Here is a 20988-nt window from a genome sequence, read left to right on the forward strand (position 1 = left end):
CAACTCTGCCAGCAATCAGTATTCAAAGACATATTAATTCTTGTATATGTAGATATCATTCTACTGCCCTCCAGTTATGTCATATTTCACTGACATAGTTTGATGAATGTCCACTGTCAGTATTTTGTGAACCAACATAAACTTAAAAAGAAACATTACATACTGATGTATCCTCATGGAAGAGCACAGAACCATATTCCTTTTCCTATAGGACTCTCTTCATACCAGAAAAAGGAAATATTATGTTTCTGAATGTTGGTCACCTCCTTCAAACTTATTCTACAGCTTACAAAAGCAGCTTAAGATAAAGATAAGACAGTGAGGAACAAATCCCTCACCTGAAATGGATGTTGGGATCGCACTAGTAAATAAACTGTAAAATTGTGAGTAAATCTACTGACAGATATGAATTCCACTTGGTCATTTTTAAGACCGAGATTAAAGTAGGCTGTATTTTATGTGAAAGACATGATGAATAAGTATTGTTAGTTCATATCTGCTTGATGAGAAATGGCTGTATCTGCATGATTCTCAGACAGGAGTGCTAATTAGAAAGTTATGTCATCTAGAATTAACTATTTTAAATTCATTACAAGATGCTGATGTAGTATATGTGTGTAAATATATATATTTGTGTGTGTAAATATGTTTGTGTGTGTGTGTGTGTGTGTGTGTGTGTGTGTGTGTGTGTGAAGGGGGATGGAGGGGGTATTCCAGGAATTTAGGAGGGAAAGTGCAGTAAACTGAAGTTTCTATTAAAAAGACTAAAGTTTTGCTATCCTATAGTCGTTGAGTGACCTGGTTTAAAATAATAAAAAGTACAGAAGTCCAACATGTCTTTGTTTTTGTTTTTTGCTAGAAAGTAAGTCCATAGAGAATTTCAGTATGTTTTGAAGATTTAGAGAATAAAACCATGTAATATCATGATAGGCAGATGTTTTCCATATGTTGTCAGCATGGAACTTCAGTCATTCCAGCGCTGTCTTGTATGATGTTTCATGTTACAAATTTCTCTGTGAATTTGGCTTCAATTCAGCTTGTGCATATACTTCTTCAAACATTCTTCCAAAATTGTAAAACTATTTTGTCTTGGTTATTCTCTCCACCTCCCCTCCATACTTTATCAGCATCTGAGCAATTGTATCCTATGTTTTTATCAGTGTATCCTTGTATTAAATGCATATTTATATAAAATATTGCTTCCAGATTTCTCTTTACCATAGCTTTCTTAAGTGTAACATAGGGTACTTAAATTCAAGTGGGATATAGAGAATAAATAGGTAAGTTATAATGGTTTTTTTAACAGTTAGTATAACCATATTGTTTAATACTCAATTTAAATAACATTTTAAAAAATAGTTCCGGTTAAATACAAAGCCATATTGCCTTACTTAATCACATTCCATATTAAATAATATTTTGATTTCTGTTTTTCTCTTGTTCTGCCATATGTTTTGGTGCAAGCATTTAGTTCCCACAGACATCGTTCCCAGAAACCATGGATAATAAAATCCTGATTCTGTTTTGCTTTATCTCTTCAGCTTGAGATCATTCAGACTTAAAGCCTTGTTGACAGAGGAAAATAGAATAGGCTCTTTGTTACAATTCTGTTCCCATATTCTTCATAGGGAATTCCACGTTACTCCGTGTATTGCCTTCTTTGTATGAAAAGCAACAAGAACCTTTAAGCAACCACCTGAGAGAATTGGTAGGACTGATGCCTCATCTGGAACCATCTGAACAGCAACATCTTCTACAGCTTTTGCTAACTGTTGCAAAGAAAAAACAGCCTAAGGTAATTTTTGTTCATTTCATATTTAGTCAACTCAAAACATGTGGTTCTTGAGACAAAGGACCCTGTAATTTTGATATATCCCAGTACAATTTAATTTCTCACTAGGCCAGGATCCAAAATTCCTACCTATAACTTTTCAAGAATTGCCTCTTGCATTAAGATTTGCTGAGTTTGAAAACCAGTTACACATCTGCTCCCCAAAGAGGAAAGTTCACCACAGACTAAATCAGTTGGCTGAATCTGTCTTGATGTAGAGCAGGGGTGGGGAACTATGGCCCCTTTATGATCTGTGGACTTCAACTCCCAGAATTCCTGAGCCAACTGAAGTCCGCAGGTCATAAAGGGGCTATAGTTCCCCATCCCTGATGTAGGGTGTCCTCTCTTTGGGCTTCACTTTAGCTTACTGAATAATTTATTCACTATGCATTTATTATTTAATGAATGTATTCACTGATGCATTTATTAATCTCTAATCAAGTATCTTAACACTAGTACTTTTGTACCCTGTCCTCATGTTATATTCACTGCACAAAGATAAGGGGTTTCCCAATGCATTTGGCTTAATAAACCTATTATAACTCTTGCATAAATAAGTACAATATGTGCAAATTGTTGTGATGATAACTGACACTTTGCCATTGAATTTTCATGGCCTGTACACAGGGAAGGGCTCTAAAGCTTGCAAAATGAGTCGAAGAGTCGTTTTAACCTCTGAATTTCCAAGTCTAATAATGCAAGTAATCTCACAAGCATCACTAGAGCACATTGTTCTTCCAATGTTAGCACATATCCCTTATGTTGAAACATGTCCTGTAAAGGGATATTCCCTTGGGTCCCAAAGTTAGACTGGTGCAGATAAGCCTTGTGGTAATGAAATGACATCATTGTCTACAACCCACAATATGTATCTCTACAAAGATAAAGATATTTTCATGATTAAAGAAGAGCAAGTAATTTTATAAGAAAACAGAAAAAAGTAACATGGTATAAACATTTCATGTTTCATGTATAGCCAGTTCTGTTGCCTAGGCAGAATGTTTGTGCTGTCTCACATTGAACCAATGGTGGGATTCAGCCAGTTCCCACCACTTCAGCAGAACTAGTAGCTAATTTTTTGTTGCCCAAGCCCAGAATGGACTTCCAGAAGCGGCATCTTAAATTCATTCTTCATTTTAGGCATCAAATGTGACATTCAAGCAAATGTAGAAAGTGGGAATTTCAGTTGCCTTTCACAATATTCTATCAGAGACTTTAACTGATTTTTTTAAAAAATTAATAAAACATATTAGTCTAAGGGGAAAACCTGTAAATATTGTAAGATATTTTTTTAAAGAATTTCCTTAATGAAATGCTAAATCAATGAATGTATAACCTCAAGCAGTATCCTGTGTGTATATGTTGAGAATAATTGAACTTCAATTGACTTATTTGAGAATTACAAGCAGATGGATTTTTCTTTACAAAAATCAGACTGGAATTTATTTTTCACCCTTCTTGTAGGTTCTCAAACAATGTATTTCTTCTCTAATTGGTCATCTAAGAGATCCTCTTTATAATGATATCATCCTAGACATATTCATAGAAATATCAGATTATGAACCGGAATTGTTGGCCAATTTACTGCCCATACTGAAAGAAACTGGGGAGACTTTTCCTAATTTGATAGGGCAAATGGCAAAGATTTTTGGAGGTGTTGGACAAGTTGATGAGGTATGTGCTATTTTCTATTTTTAAAAGGAATTTATATTTTACTGTCTTCTTAGCCCTGAATCATGATTCATAAAAGGAGAAATATGTATGATTGCTACTGCTGTTACTGCTATTGAGGATAATAATAACAACAGCATCTACTTTGATGATCTTGTGAGAAGTCAGTAACATCCCTCAAGTGGCCAAAATTGTTCCAGTCAAGTTAGGTTCTACCTAAAAGTTGTCATTAGAACAATAAGCATTGTCTACTTTCATACTTCCTTTTTTCACAGCTTGTGATTTTGTACAAAGTAAAATATATCTGAATGGATAGATTATTAATATGAATAAGTAGTCAGCTACTGGTTGTCACTTCCCTCACCTCTTCCCCACCACTGAGAGGTTCCCACACCCACTTTTTAGAAGTGCCACCCAAATGCCAAAGGCAACATTCCATCCTCCAAAAACCATTACAATGCCCATCACTCCTTCTCTTTGGGGCAGTCTTATGCCAAAACCAATTTAGTTGGTTGTTATAAACTGTAGTTTGCTTCAACCAAAACATGGTCAAATGTAGAAAAGAGAGCTTACCATTACACAATCCTCACATCAATGCTTGGCATTTGTCAAATCCAGAATTGGTAAGTGTAGCAAGAAGAAATCATTACTTCACTTATAGCTTTCTTTTCTGTTGGGATGAATTAAATATAGAAAATTGTCTAAGATGAATTAAAGTAGTTGTCCACACTTTCAGGTTTTCAGACTCTTCCAGCCTTGTTATCAGTAATCCTTTAAATGGAGGTGATGGAAAAAAATTGTGGGCCTTTCCACATAGAAAGCATCTTCTTTGCTCATTCCAAAGGTGCTTTTTCAAGAGGCAACTGGACTTTATTTTAGAACTGAAGAAGTTTCTTGGATGGGAAGCAAAATGTCTTCAAGGGAAAGTAAAGAAAGTCCACTTGGTTCTTGAAAAAGCACCTTTGAGGCAATCATGACCTGGATTACTGAGAATAAACAAAATGGATAGATTCCACAAATAAAGAAAACAAAATAGGGAAGTCACAAGAAAAAGTAAAATAAGCATCTATGTCCATGGACGTATGCATTCCAACAGATCTTTTTTCATGAGCAATTTGGGCAAAACTGTGTGTTCCTATTTTTCCAGTCTTGGATAAATTATATAGTACTTAAAAGACATCTGCAATCAAAGCTAAGTCACATTAAGATGCTATCAACATATTTTCCATAAAAAATGCAATGATACAATCAATAATAAAAATGCACCAATATGCAGAATAGAAATATTTTTGCGGTTGAAAAATATTTCATATGTGTCAGATTATTTCCTATTTAAATTCTTAAGGAATTATTATCATCTCCATGTGACAAATTCATGTGTATATGCAACCTGATCACTTTCACCTAAAATTGAATGCAATCAATTCATTTCTTGAACTCTGCTTAAGAGTTTTATGCCCTGTTTTATGTACAATAGCATGTCAAGCATTTTATACTACTTATAGATCATCCTTGGTTTAAGTTCATTTTGTTTGCTATGAAGATATTAAATCTGTTAGGTTTATCATGGTTTATATTAATTTTCCTCTGGATATATTAGTTGCTATAAACTGCCCTTGTGTAGATTTTTCACTCTTAAGAATCACATGCAGCTGAATTACAATGTCCTTCCTTAAATAACTGGAAGGAACCACACTTGATTATAGCCAGAAAATGAGTGGAACATATTAAATGCAAGCGTTTCCCAAAACATGTCTCAGTTTACTACAGTTATTCCCTACACTGCAAATTCAAGCAAGAAAGTGTTTTCATCCATCACATCATGAAACATTTTTCGTTGAATTTTATTGATGACGGTTGCCACACCTTAAATATTAATGTTTATGAGAAATGCCCTATTTGTTCAATGGGTATAACAAAAGACTATATTTCAGCTTCAAAATCATTTATTAATCATTTATTGTAGGATGTGTTTATATGATAAAGTTTGTGTGGGTGTGTGTGGGTGTGTGTGTTGCGTCTTGTATATAATTTGATATGCAATTTGGTTTTTTTAGCCTCACCAATTTGCTTCCTGGAAAAGCATATCTTGACGGGCTGTGATAGCTGTGCACACTTTGAAAATGATTGGAAAGAAATGCTTCAGATCTCATACAATCCAAGTACCTCTATGAGCATAAACCTGGAAAAAAAATGTGGCTGCTTTAAGGAATTAACTCATTAAAGCCGCTCTTGAATTAGCAATAGCAATATCTTTTTTTAGAACACTGGAAACTGATGTGGATGCTTTAATTAGCTGAATAAAAGTACTGTGCTTGTATGAAAAGTACTGCGCAGTTCTTCTTAATCCTTTTCAAAATGCAAAGTTCTTCCTGTTTTCATTGCAACATTCACTACTTGTATAGGCAAAGTCCACCACAAGTGGTAACTACTTTTTTTTAAAAAATCTAAATATATCAAAGGCCACAAAAGATTTGGTGAATCTCTGATTTATAAATCTATCATCTGTCTGCCCGCCCCACCCATTTGTCTATCACATTTATATAGACTCCCATCTATATAAATGGTCTTCAAAGTGCATTGTGTAGTCCAGATAAGTGATGATGAGGCATGGTTTATCAACTCAAGTTCCTAATACTCCAAGTAAGGTTGCATCTGGCTATAGCTGGGCAATGTTTCTGATTACAGCTTCCACCTGCACATCTGGCAGTGTCTGTAACCCCTGCATGAACAGTTATGGATCTACTTCTTTAGGGGCAAATCCACTCTGTGAAAAGGCCACATTTTAATGAACACACAATAACTGCATCTTGCATGAGACCATGCTAATCACTGGGCTTAGGTGTACTTAATTTGGATTGGATTTGACTTCAGAGATTTTTAAACTTTTCTAAAGGGCTGGCAGAAAGACTTTCTCTTGTTTGTTTTAACTCCTGTTTAGTGATGTGGTTAGTAGAGTGCTATTTCTGTAGTCTGTAGACTGGACTGTGTGCATAACGGGCCTCCGTTACAAACCTAATAAGAGGCCCCTGGTTAATTTTTTAGTTAATTTTTTTGTGGGGTTAGGGAGGGGGGAGGGTTTTCATGGTTGGATGGAAATGGGGGGGATTCCACCAACTGTTGTTCAGGCCAGGTCTGGGATTGATCACATGGGGTGGAGCTGGGGCTGGTTGCCTCCGGGGCTCCGGAGCATGGCGTGGGACTACCTATTCCCACGACGTTAGGGAATGGCAGCAGGTGTATAGACAGAGGGCCCTATCGACATCTGGGATTGCGTCTCTGCTATCTCCAAGCGGTGAAGCGCTCCGACCCTCTGGTTTCTTCCCGAGGCTCCAGGAGCGAGGATAAGCAGCCACCTGAGCTCCGGCTGGTGTACTTGAATGCCAGGTCCGTAGTCAATAAGGCTCCTCTCATCCGGGATCTGATTGAGAGCGAGCATGCAGACATGGCTTGCATTACGGAGACCTGGTTGGGCCCAGAGGGTGGTGTCCCTCTGGTTGATCTTTGCCCACCAGGTTTCTGGGTGCTTCACCGACCTCGGGCTCAGGGTAGGGGCGGGGGAGTGGCAGTAGTTATGAGGGAGACTCTTTGTCCTCAGGAGGCCACCGTCGTCCAAATAGCCGGGTGTGAGTCCCTCCTCCTGAGATGTGGCCCTAGGGCGCAGTTGGGCTTGCTGCTGGTGTACCTTCCGCCTAGTCGCACAGCAGCAGCCCTGCCCGAGCTGCTCGATATCCTCTCGGGGCTGGTGGTTGAGTTCCCCAAATTTATGGTTTTGGGTGATTTCAATCTACCATCCCTGGGAGGATCATCTGAGTTGGCCCGGGAGTTCATGGCTTCCATGACGGCCATGGACCTGACGCAAGTAATTCAGGGCCCGACTCATGTGGGGGGCCACACGCTCGGTTTGGTTTTTCTATCTGGACGGTGGTTAGATGATCTTGGTGGGGGTTCCCCAATTGTTATACCCCTGTCATGGACTGATCATCATCTCCTGAGACTGGTCTTCTGTTTTGCCACCCCCCATTGTGGGGTTGTTGAACCATCAAGATGGTTCCGCCCCAGATGCTTAATGGACCCTGAGAAGTTCCAGGCAGCGCTGGGGTCCCCACCTGCCTCCTTTGCTCACAGCTCGGTTGATGCCTTAGTGGAAGTCTGGGAAAAGGCTGCCACGGATGCACTTGACCGAGTTGCTCCCTTGCGGCCCCTGACCCGGTGCAGATCCCAGTGCACTCCATGGTTTTCTGCAGAGCTCCGGGAGATGAAGCGTCGGAGACGGGGCCTAGAGAGCTGTTGGAGATCCACCCGATCTGAATCCGACTGATCGCGACTAAGATCCTTTACTAGGTCTTATCTTGCAGCAATGAGGATGGCAAGGTCTAATTACTTCGCTACACTCATTGCGTCCGCAGATAACCGCCCGGCCGCCCTGTTTAGGGTAACTCGCTCCCTCCTTAATCAGGAGGTGAGGTAGGATCCCTTACAGGGTTGTGCCGAGGAGTTTTGCCAACATCGACCATGGTATCTTGCTGCAGCGTCTCAGAGGATTGGGAATGGGAGGCACGGTTCTTCAGTGGTTCTCCTCCTACCTCCTGGGACGTTCGCAGTCAGTGTTGGCAGGGGGACAGAGATTGACCTCGAGGCCTCTCGTTTGTGGAGTTCCTCAGGGGTCGGTCCTCTCGCCTCTCCTGTTCAACTTCTATATGAAACCTCTGGGTGAGTTCATTCGCGGCTTTGGAGTTGGGTATCATCAGTATGATACTGATGATACCCAGCTTTTCATTTCGACCCCAAACCACCCCAGTGATGCCCTCGATGTGATGTCCCGTTGCCTGGAGGCGGTCCGGGTCTGGATGGGGAGGAACAGGCTTCAGTTCAATCCTGCGACCAGCATCAACTTCCCTCCGCCCAGTGCGCTCCCACAGAGAGGGCCTCCTCAGGGTGCCGCCATTCGGAGAATGCCATCTGGTGACCCCTAGGGGGAGGGCGTTCTCTGTGGGTGCGCCTGACCTGTGGAACCATTTACCGGTTGAGCTCCGGATGGCTCCCGACCTTCGCTCCTTCCGACGCGACCTAAAAACCTATCTGTTTGAACAAGCCGGCCTGGTCTGATGGGTTTTGTTTTAATTATTGTTTTTATGTAATTTATTTTCTGCATTTGGGCACTAGGGTTTAATTTGTTTTCAATTTCTGTATTTTGGGCATTTTGATATTTATGTCCCTGTTCACCACCCTGAGTCCTTCGGGAGAAGGGCGGTATACAAATCAAATCAAATCAAATAAATAAATAAAGAAATAAATATACTATATAAGAAATTATAGAAAAGCTTTGCCTTTCATGCCATTAATATTGTTTGAACTGATTGCAAGTTTAAATAAACTAAAACTCTATTGCATTTCAGTGTTAACATTTTATCTGCTTTACTGTTTCCTGCAATATCCTGTGTGGTCTTCTGTTTAAGCTTTTATGTAATAGTTATCCTGTTTAAACTGCTATCTTTTACAAATGCTTTAGAATTTATCTTGGCTAATTAATATTCTCTGGAAGTGTTTCTGACATCAAAGCAGTTTCTCCATTACAAAAATTTTGATTCTATTATGCTTAATCTGTCAGAAGAGTCTTATCAGCACTAAGCCATTTGTCTGAAATGGTATAGGGTTTCCTGCCTTAGCAGGGAGGTTATTTGTTTATTTGTTTATTTATTTTATTTTATTTGTATACCGCCCTTCTCCTGAAGGACTCAGGGCGGTGTACAGGGCAATAAATACCAAATACAGAATACAAAAATTAAAAACAGATTAAACCATAGTGCCCAAATACAATAAATAAATTACTTAAAAACAGTAATTAAAACCCCAAACCCATCAGACCAGGACGGCTTGTTCAAATAAATAGGTTTTTAGTTGGACTAGATGACCTCCAAGGTCCCTTCCAACTACTTCTTCTTCTTCTTCTTCTTCTTCTTCTTCTTCTTCTTCTTCTTCTTCTTCTTCTTCTTCTTCTTCTTCTTCTTCTTCTTCTTCTTCTTTGTATTATTATTATTATTATTATTATTATTATTATTATTATTATTATTATTATTATTATTATTATAAGAGGGAGAGACAGCTTCACCCTTGCTATATTCCTTTTCTGTCTTAAAATCTGCCAATTTCATAATTTCATCCTGTCCTCTTCCAGCCTTTCTCCTTATCAGATGTCAGAACTGGTGATGCTGGTTGTTATCTTTAAGGGCCTACATGATGTGGGGACAGTTATTTGAGAGACCACCTATTTCTATAGGCTTCTGGTCATCCTACCAGGTGTAGCAGGGTGGGCATGGCAGTTGAAGCACTGTCAACTGCTGGGACCCAAAGGATATGTCTTCTCTGTGATGGTGTCTGCTTTCTGGAACAACTTTCTGCCTAAGACAGGTCTGATCCTCCTGGCTTCTTGGAAAGACTTTCTTCCTTAGGTGGTGGGGTCAAAGTGTTGTAGAGCTTGGTATAAATGTTCTGTCATTATGCTGTTAGAAACAGTTTAATAATGTCTCAACTATGTCTTTTATAAAAGAAACTGTGAGGTTTCTTTGGCAATTTTTTAATTATATTATATTGCATTTATGTTTCTGTTAGCTGCCCTGAGTTATTTGGTTAAAATGGGTGGTCATATAAATTTGACAAATAAACCAACAGACAAAATAATTTCTTGCAGATGGGGTCCTTCCAAAGTTCTTTACTGTATAGCTCTGCCATTGCTGAGTTTCTATCCTTTCTTTTGCTTCTGTTCTTCTAGTAGAGTTGACTGAGATTATTCAACTTGTTTATTTGATGGTGCTGATCAAAATGTCCAGTACCCTCATGTATAGATAGAAAAGAAGATTGACATTTTGAATATAGAAGAAATTAAAACTGACAGATTCATCCCTTGCTACTTTCTAGGCTTCCTTACTTTCTCTAAAGTGTTTTGCTTTGGGGTTGTTGTTGTTCTGGTGCATTGAATTGATGTGGATGCTTGGTGACTGCCTGGATAAATCCCTGCAATTTTATTGGCAAGATTTCGGAAGATTTCTAGCTGGTGTCTTAACCACTGACTATCTTTAAAATGATTATCAGGTCTAACATTCAAAGGACAGTTGAAAGAAAAAAGAATAAAACAAAATATCCAGAAAGAGCCATTCACAGATATTAGTATGCGTCTGCAGTGCGTAAGTTCCTGATTCTCAGAGGCTTCATTACCAAGTATCCATCTGTGTATTTTAGGCATGATATGAAATATTCCTTACTGATTCTAATTGTACTGATTCTGGCAACTATAACTTGGAAAAGTGCATCAGACCTCTATTTACCTTCTTTCATCTCCCTCCTGCTACATCCCCTTAATTCCTTCCAGGAATGGTACTAGATATAATACTTGTAGAAATTTGAGACACCCTCTGCATAGAAAGAAAGAATGTCCATTTGTGCAAAGGACATTCTGGACCAAAGCCCATAAATTGGAAGAGTAAATTCCCTATTCAGTTGATTAATTTATCCCCCAAAAGTCAAAATTATTATTTTCCAACATTCCAGATTGGCTCCTGTTCATTGTAGGAAATGGAAATAATTAACCATTGGATTAATTATTTATTTGTATCCCTCTGTGCAGTATGTGCCTCCAATTTCCCTGTAGCAAATTATGTCTCTAAAGCCTAGAATCTATAGTTCTGGATTTAATGAACTGTCTGCGTCATGCAGGATACTATTTCTAATCCAGTACATTCAGTATTTCATTTGGTTACATTCCCATCATGATAACTTGCCAGTATGATCCCAAGCCAAGGATTCTGTCTGGCTTTCCCCAAATCTTAGGCAGCAGTTTTATTTGGAATAGATGACAGTCAGTAGGCTGATTTCCAGCATCCTTGTTCATCTTGCTTGTTTTCCTCCCCAAAAAGAAGAAGAAAATGGGAGGAAAAGAGATCTCATCCAGGTGTTCTTCAGAGTTCCATTTGCTTGTAATTATTGGCAAGAGGAGAAGGCAGAGAGAAAGTTTCCCAAATCTGAAAGTAGAAGATTTACCTGAAGTAGCACCAACATGCTTCAGTCTCTTGTTACTTCCAAAGGCAAAATCATCTACTAGCATTTAGTAGGGTATCAATGAAGGCCTTGGAAAAATTATTCAGATGCCATGGCTTGTCTATACTAACAAAGGTAAAAATCATGCAGACAATGGTTTTCTCTGTGACACTATGTGAATGTGAAAGCTGGACTTCGAGGAAGCAGGATAGAAAGAATATTGATGTTTTTGAATTTTGATGCTGGAAAGAATGCCATAAATAACCAAGAAAATTAACAAATGCATATTAAAACAAATCAATCCAGAATTCTCACTGGAGCACAAATTATTATATTCTGGACTCTAGAAAGAGTGCAGAGAAGAGCAACAAAGATGATCAGGGGACTGGAGGCTAAAACACATAAAGAACGGTTGCTGGAATCGGATATGTCTAGTTTAATGAAAAGAAGGACTAGGGGTGAAATGATAGCAGTGTTCCAATATCTCAGGGGATGCCACAAGGAAGAGAGATTCAAGCTATTCTCCAAAGCGCCCGAAGGCAGGACAAGAAGCAATGGATGGAATCTAATCAAGGAGAAAAGCACCCTAGAACTAAGAAGAAATTTCCTGACAGAACAATTAACTAGTGGAACAACTTGCCTCTAGAACTTGTGAATGCTCCAACACTGGAAGTTTTTAAGAAGAGATTGGACAACCATTTGGTGTAGGGTTTCCTGCCTGAGCAGGGGGTTAGACTAGAAGACCTTCAAGATCCCTTCCAACTCTGTTATTCTATTCTATTCTATTCTATTCTATTCTATTCTATTCTATTCTATTCTATTCTATTCTATTCTATTCTATTCTATTCCATTCCATTCCATTCCATTCCTATCCTATCCTATCCTATCCTATCCTATCCTATCCTATCCTATTCTATTCTATTCTATTCTATTCTATTCTATTCTATTCTATTCTATTCTATTCTATTCCATTCCATTCCATTCCATTCCATTCCATCCTATCCTATCCTATTCTGTTTTAACCATCTCCCTTGAGAAGTTCATAATGCTAGGAAATGTGGAAGGAAAGAGAAAAGAAGACAATTAACAGCAAGGTAGATGGACTCAATTACAGGAAAGATAGGCGCAAATGTCTGAAGGATAGATCATTCTGGACATGTGCTCTCAAAGAGTCAATACCAGCTTGATACAATCAATAAATCAGATTTCAAGCTTTCTTCAGACCAACCAATAAACTATTCTGACTAGTCTGCCTTTTAAAAATATTATGATATTTTTAGTTTAATCACACTGAATATAATATAAAATTTTAACACAAGCTAAAATGTTCTTCAAGAATGGTTAGACCATATTCACTTGGGAAACCAGGCTTGGTATCAGAATTAGAAGGAAGAAATGGGATTTGGGTTAAATGTTCTTCCATCATTTCCAAAGTTTTATCCAAAAATTCTAGTAGAAAGCGCCAATTCCACAATGCTTTCAAGTTTTGTTTATAAGAATAAGTGAGGTCTACATTCTCTTTAAATTATAACCATTTTCATGAAAATTCATTTTCATTCCACTAATTCATGAAAACCAAACCACGTCTACATTCAGTGAAATAACTCTGCCATGCCTGACCATCTTCATTTTTGTGGCAAATATTGTTCCATGGATATTTTTTAATTAAACTATGTCTTCATTTAGAAACCTTTCTGCAAATAATTTCTTTTAAAGCAGCTTGCAGTATACTCACACACAATACCAATAACAATTAAAACAAATATTTATAAGTCTTTCACTTCTAATCAATGTAACAACAAATTTATTTTATTTTTTATTTTAATTCCATTTATATCCCGCCCTTCTCCGAAGACTCAGGGCGGCTTACAAGCTTAGCAGTAGCCTTCATTCTATGTATATACCTGCTTATTAGGGCTTTCACACACACCCCAAGCGGCATTATTACAAAGTCAGCTTAATTGCCCCCAACAATCTGGGTCCTCATTTTACCTACCTCGGAAGGATGGAAGGCTGAGTCAACCTTGAGCCTGGTGGGACGCGAACCTGCACTAATTGCAGGCAGCTGGTGTTACTTAAGGAGGCATTAGCCCACTGCTCCACCAAGGCTCTTGGACTATTATTGAAATTGAATCCTAAGCAAGGTGACAAAACATCTTTGTTTATACATAACTGCTTTCTACTTGGCCATTGATTGACATTCCTCATTTTATACTGCTCTCTACTGAGGACTATGTAATAATTTCAGAATTCAAACAAGAACAGGACTTTTGAAATTGCAAAATGAACAATAGCATGCAAGCTCAACTAATCACAATCTTCCTGACTGCAGAGAGATACAGATATTTATTTTAGCTATAATAATATGTCTAAATTTGCTTTTTTTAAGGCATAAGTTACCTCATGAGCATTTTATGCAAATCCATGTCTTTTTAATTGATGTATTTCGATTGGGAAGTCACAAGTAGCCACTCTAAAAGTATTTCTCTTCATAATTTGACTGGATAAGACCAAGAAGCAACTGCTAATTAAAATTTCTCCAATAGTTTCTGAAAATGACAAGGGAAATTCCTCATCCATTTTTTTATAGCACACTTTAAAAAAATATATTTAGCCGAGACCTCTTTTGTATATGTGTAAGTGGTATTTTTTAACCTTTTAAGACTAAATATCATTTGAAAGCAAAATGACAAACAATTTTATTTTTAAGAAAATTGACTGATCAGTGATCTTGTCATATTATTTATTATTCATAAGGAAATTGATCGATAATGAAATAAACACAGCTGATCTGTCAAATTTTATTTTTTTGAATAATGAATGAGTAGGACATTCATTAAAATAGTAAAATAATTTTATATTATTTCACTATAATATTTCTGAAAGCCAAGGAGGAAAAAAAATCATGCGGTGATGGTAATGTCCATTTGAGTAATACAGGTAGACCTCAACTTACAACAGTTCATTTAGTGACCTTTCAAAATTACAACAGCACTGAAAAAAGTGGCTTATGACCATTTTCCACTGTTGACTTATGACCATTTTCCACTGATGACTGTTGCAGCATCCCCAGGGTCACGTGGTTTACATTTTGATGCTTGACAACTGATTCATATTTATGAGGGTTGCAGTGTCCTGGGGTCACATGGTCACCATTTGCAAACTTCTGACACTAAGATTATTTTTCACATACCATCTTGCATGATAAAATGAATGTTAATCTATGGATTAATCTCTGGAATGCAAAAGGAAAAAAAGATGGTTCTCTACATTTTAAAGAAATTATGTGCAGTTATCATTCTCCCCTCCTCAAGATGTCATTAAAAATCTTTACTAAAATATTTGAAGTAGTGTTACCATTAAAATGTTTGCATATACGCAAATGCTGCATTTCTCCCTCCCTCCCTCCCTCTCTTTCTTTCTTTCTTTCTTTCTTTCTCTCTCTTTCTCTCTCTCTCCTTCTCTCTCTTTTCTTTCTTTTTACTTTTTCTTTAAAATTAAAAAAAAGCAGTATATGCCTTAGTACAGTGTTTTTCAACCTTTTTGGGCAAAGGCACACTTGTTTCATGAAAAAATCACGAGGCACTCCACCGTTTTCCGCACCGTTGGACCTCCCCATGGTCGCTACACGAACGGTTGTAAGTCGAGGATGGCCTGTGTTCTCAAGGGGTTGGACTAGATGACTTCCAAGGTCCCTTCCAACTTCTTCTTCTTCTTCTTATTATTATTATTATTATTATTATTATTATTATTATTATTATTATTATTATTCTCTTTATTTTATTTTATTTTATTTTGGGGCTTTTGTTTGTTTTTGCTGTGAAGGAAAAGGAAAGCTTGCATTTCTTTTTAATTTATCTTTCTGTATTTTCTTTTTTCTCTTCTTTTCTTTCTTCCTTCCTTCCTTCCCTCTCTTCCTCTCTTTTCTTTCTTTATCTTCCTTCCTTCCTTTCTCTCTCCCACTTTCTTTCCCTCCTTCTCTCAATTTCTTGCTTTCTACTTGTTGTGGAAATTGGAAGCTACTTGCATTTCTTTTTAATTTTTCTTTCTGCATTTTTCTCCTTCATTTATTTTTCTTTCTCTTTCTCTTTCTTTCTTTCTTTCCTTCTTTTCTCTTTCTTTCTTTCTCTTTCTTTTCTCTTTCTATCTTTCTTCCTTTCTTTCCTGCCTTTCTCTCTCCCACTTTCTTTCCCTCCCTCTCTCAATTTCTTGCTTTCTACTTGTTGTGGAAACTGGAAGCTACTTGCATTTCTTTTTAATTTTTCTTCCTGCTTTTTTTCCTTCCTTCCTTCCTCCCTTCCTCTCTCTCTCTCTTTCTTTTCTATTCTCCTTTTTTCTTTCTCCCTACCTTTTCCCCTTCCCCCTTTCTCCTTTTTTCCCTTCCTTTTTTCTTTCTTTCTCACCTTTACCATCAAAAGCACTTCACTCCAGAGGGGGGGAACCCCAAAGGTTTTTAATTGCTTTGGTCCAAAGGACATTTTATTATTTATTTATTTATTTATTTATTTTAATTCCATGCAACGTATCAAAAGGACAGGTTAAAAAAAAAATCAGCCATGTAATTTTTCAGACGCAAGCGAAGCCTCCAAGAGCGAAGCGGTCAGATCCCTCTATTTCGGGCTGGGGCGAGGGGTCGCGGCGAGCAAAGAAAGCGGAGCCAGGCAGCCGATCAGGCGGGAGTCTCGCATCCTCAGCCGCGCGGGGAGTAAGGAGTAAGCGGCGCGTGCTGGGGAAGAAGAGCTTTTTCGAACATTGCAGGCAACCAACCACGCGACAGCTCAGGCGAGCCGGGCTAGCCGCCCGTCCGTCCTCTTCTGATAAGCGAGCCGGTCGCCTCTCCCCAGCTTCTCTCTCTTCAGCAAGAGACCCTCCGAAGCCAGAGAAGGGGGCGGAGCTATGCTGCCGTGGAGCCCTGGTGCCTAGAGAGGTCGAGCCCACTTCTTTTCCCGGGCTTTTGCTTCCAGGGAAGTAGGGCCGTCAGCTTAGCCAAGGCTCCGGTGCCCAGCGCTCCCCACCAGAGAGTCTTGCAGCGCCGCTCCGCCCGCGGCTGTTCCTCCTCCTCCTCCTCTCACCGCTGTCTCCTAGGTCAGTGTTTTTTCAATTTTTCCCACGGCACACCAGGCAACATCTCGCGGCACACTAGTGTGCCGCGGAACAGTGGTTGAAAAACACTGCCTTAGTATATTGCCAAGCTTGGCTGATATGGAAAGTTAATTGGGATTAAGACAGGTCAGCATTCGGATATAGCATTCAGAATTCGAGTTCCACTCAAAAATGATTATATTTTTAAAAGATGATGAAGTTCTTAAAATAGCTTTGTATTGTAATTAAATGATTTCTTGCATCATTGGCTGTCCACATCTCCTTGAATATATGAGTTGTTTTATATTTTTCAGGCAGAAGAAATAATATTCCATTAAAAATGTTTTTCTCTACAATTATAACTTTCCACAGCAAGTATTAATATAAAATAAAAATGTTCACTTTTTTTTAGCAAGAAGCCAAAATTCAAATATTAAATCCTGGAAATAGGCTGAGAAGGTCCCTCAAAACCAACTGCAGATATTTTCAGTCATATTTTTTAGAAAGTTGTGAAACTTTGTTCTTGGTAATGGACACTGACACTGAGAACCCTAACTCCTCTTTTAGCTTTTTTTTATGCAGTTCTTCTTCATATTAACTTTCCCTCTTTTGAAAGAAAATACTCTTGGTAAAAATAAATCATGGACTAATGTCTAACACATTCTAACCAGACAACAATAGTTGATACTGCAAAATAATTATTCCATATCATGGAACAATAATAGATTACTAATTTGAGCTAATCAGCCACTGAACATACAAATATGCCAGTACTGTTGGTATTGTATTAATAGTAAAATTGGATCCAAATTTAGTCAACTGTACTTCATCTCATTTAAATCATTGTACCCCAAAAAATCACATTCCCTAACCTGGTGCCCTGCAGATGTATTTCTACAGCTACAGTTCCAGTCCCCATTAACTTCAGTAGAACAAAACACCACTAATTTAATCTAAATTTACTCCAGGGAGTTAATTATATCTTCTGAACTACAATTTAATTCTTTTTTTGCAAGCTAACCTAGAACCTGTCCAAGACATTTTGCTGTTCCAGACAGCTGTTGTATTTTCGAAAGATGCACATCAGAATCCTTTGAAATTCTCATCACATGTATGTGGCCTTGGCAACTCACATTATTTGTTGCTTCTTCAGTCATTCTAATTCTGGGCTCACCTTTAAAAAGACAAATAAAAAGAGGCATACAAGAAAAGGTCCTTTGTGTATTTTTGGCTTCAGTTCTGTTATTATGGTAAAGGCACAGTTTTAATTAATTTTGGCAGGATCATTGTGCTGGAATTTTAACACAATGTCACAATTGTTTCATAACATCTCTAAAGTAAAAATCAGCAGCCTTTATAACACCCTGATTATTTCACTCATATTTACAATAAATTGTTTTACCCTTCAATTGAAATGACAATACAATAAATTTCCCGAGACTGAATTTAGGATTACCCATTTTCTTTTTTTTTCCTGTTGTTTTCTAATATTTTTATACAGTACAACAAAATGAGACATTTTAATTAGTTTTTATGCTAACTTCATTTGCCAATAAACAAATGTGACTGTATACCATGAAAATGGAAAATCTGCTTCCTATAAAGAATATAAACATATCCTTTCAACCCTCAAAATCAGCCTACAATAACAATACTAAATAAAAACATCACTTTTACCAGGAATTTTTCAATCTTAGCTATGCTAAAGAGGAAGACTCTAAAGTTGATGAGAGGAATTTGGAGATTTGAGTTTATTAATTGCATATCCTATAAAAGTGCAATTATTATCCTTTAACACACTACAAATGAACAGCAGAATTTCAATGTTTATGGATTTCCGCTGGCTGGATCAAAGTAGGAAATCACCAATGGAAATTTTTCCTCCCACTTGGATCAATTACAAATACTGTTGGGAAATAGCTTTTTTATAATGCTCATTACACTTTTATTTGCTTACTGATCCGTCTGACGATATCATCTGCCACATACAGTTGAGATAACACAAAATCATTACTTTTGATTCGTATTTATTAACTATTATTTAAATGTAAAGATTTTAATTGGTGCCCCATTCCAATCATTCTGTATAGCTCTCTTTAAAAAAAAAGAATATGAATAGTTTGCCATGCTGAAGATATTTTCCCCACTTGATAAGTATTTTTTGCTGCTGGGTGGGATAGAACACTGAATCATAGGAAAGGGAGAGACCTCGGGGATATTCTAATCTAGTCCAACCCTCTGTTTAAGGCAGGAGACCTTATACCATCTCGTTTGTTCTGTCTTGGTTGTTCTGCCTATTTTTGAAAACCTCCAGTAATGGAGGACCCACAATCCCAGGAAACAAGTATTTCATTGATTAATTGTTCTCACTGTTAGAAAATTTCTCCTTACTTGGTTTGGGTTGACAAGCTCCCAGCTGTAGATGTGCATGTGTGATACTGTTTTATATGGTAACATGTTCATTCACTACGGAATGTTTAAATTAGCATTTAGGTTTTGCTTCATACACCCTTAATAAGATATCTAGCCAAGTTTATAAAGTCTGCTGTCAAACTACCAACTATTGTGACATGTAAATGAAAACTGATAAACTCTGTAACTGTTACACTCATATTTTGTTCCTGAAACAAAGCTGTACTTCTTATAAACCTATCTGTTGGCAGATGATGAAATATCAAGATGATCTATTTGGGATTACACTTGAAAACCATGTGGAAGCTGCAGTTAGTCTAGAATGCAATAGTACCTATAGTTGTGGGTGGATTTTGCTAGGTCCATGCAACACCACTACTTCTTGAGCTGTACTGATTCCTATTAGGAGTAACATTCAAGGTACTGGTTGTTACCTACATCACCCTTCATAGCACAAGGCCAGGTTATTTGCAGACTTGTTTTTCTCCAATTATTTGTATTTGTCACTGAAACCCAACATCCACCTTTTATAGTTTATCTTTTTCCAGTTTTTCCCATTCTATTTAGTTCCTATACAATGAAGAAAATATTAGGGGAATGTAGTAAAAACGTTGCATTCTTTAAAATTTTAAACAAGTTCTAAATGTATTGTGTTTCTATTATTTGGATAAAAGTTTCCCTCTCTGTACAACATGTTTATTTTGCACAAGTCCATAACAATGTACCTTCTAAAGTGAACTGAAAACAATTAGCAAAATAGCTCTGGGTTCTTTCCACCACCACCACCCCCCACTCCCTTCCCTTAAACAATGTTAACTCAACTTTTTAACAGTATTATCTATTTTAAACTCCTTTTTTTTTCTAAATAGGAACGAGCTCGGATCTGCCTGATCTATTTGCTTAATCAGCTGGCCAACATGGAACATTCTTTCCATCATATCATTTTGCTGGAGATCAAATACATCACTGACACCTTCTCCAACATCTTGGGTATCCAAAGCAGAGATATTTATCGTATGAGTAACAGTTTCACTGCTGTAGCTAAACATCTCATCCAACAGCTGAAAAACAACACAAGGTCGGAATGCAGGTAAAATCAAACCTCTCATCTTTTTATCCTGAGGACCTGTGATGTAGCATTTTAATATTTGTGCTAAGCTAAAAGATACCATGTTTGTATTTAACATATTGGTCCAACTATCAGAAACCAACCTAAAGTATTTGGTTGCCAATCATAGACTGGTAAGAATTTGTGTCATAGTATAGATGTGAAAGTGATCCGGCTGCCACATCTGTCAATCACTCTGTTTGCCAGAGTTAATCCAGCTGATCTGACTGGGTAAGCAGGTGTCCCCTTCCTCCTTTATAGCTTCATGTGGATCAGTCTCAAAGGTGGACAGTCGGTAGAAGACAGGCATCCCGGATGATTGAGAATACCATTCTTCAGAAAAAGATATTGGATAGCTGAACAATCCTGCTAGAACCTTCCAACAAGTTCTCCCAAGTAGCCAATTGCAAAAAAGGGACAGCTATCTCATGGCGGAGACCTAAAGTTATTTCTTACAAAGAGTTTTGAAAATTAGGCCAACAAATGCCTGAATTTCTGTTCATCACTATAGTCATGTTACAAAGCCACACACAGACACACACACACACACGCATATGTGTGTATGTTTCTGTGTCTGTATATGTATGTGTATATGTATATTAAGTGGACATTCATTCACTTCCTTTTATAGATGAAAATACAATTCTTTATTCATATTATTTTTGTACTGGAGAGTTAACAATTGATTAGGACTATGCAAAGCATTTGAAAGTGTTCTTCATTCTCTTTGAAGTGATCAGCAGCTGCATTTGTTTGCTTCAGAAACTGCTTGTGACTGTCTCTGCATGTGTGTTTGCATGTGTGTTATTCTGGTTGTCATGATAGAATTTTTGTTTATGCTTGATGATGC

General features: G+C 37.7%; 1 protein-coding gene across 1 annotated transcript in view; it reads left to right on the forward strand.

Moving 5' to 3' along the window:
- VEPH1 (ventricular zone expressed PH domain containing 1) overlaps window positions 1–20988 on the forward strand; it is a gene marked incomplete at its 5' end in the record, with an annotated part of 113425 nt that overhangs the window by 28980 nt on the left and 63457 nt on the right. Inside the window, 3 exons of the mRNA XM_083364603.1 lie at window positions 1629–1795; window positions 3296–3505; window positions 19900–20120. Of these exons, the coding sequence (XP_083220729.1) occupies window positions 1629–1795; window positions 3296–3505; window positions 19900–20120 (598 nt within the window). The remainder of the gene's footprint in view (window positions 1–1628; window positions 1796–3295; window positions 3506–19899; window positions 20121–20988) is intronic.

Source organism: Vipera ursinii, assembly GCF_947247035.1.
Source record: "Vipera ursinii genome assembly, chromosome: 5".
NCBI classification, from domain to species: Eukaryota; Metazoa; Chordata; class Lepidosauria; order Squamata; family Viperidae; genus Vipera; species Vipera ursinii.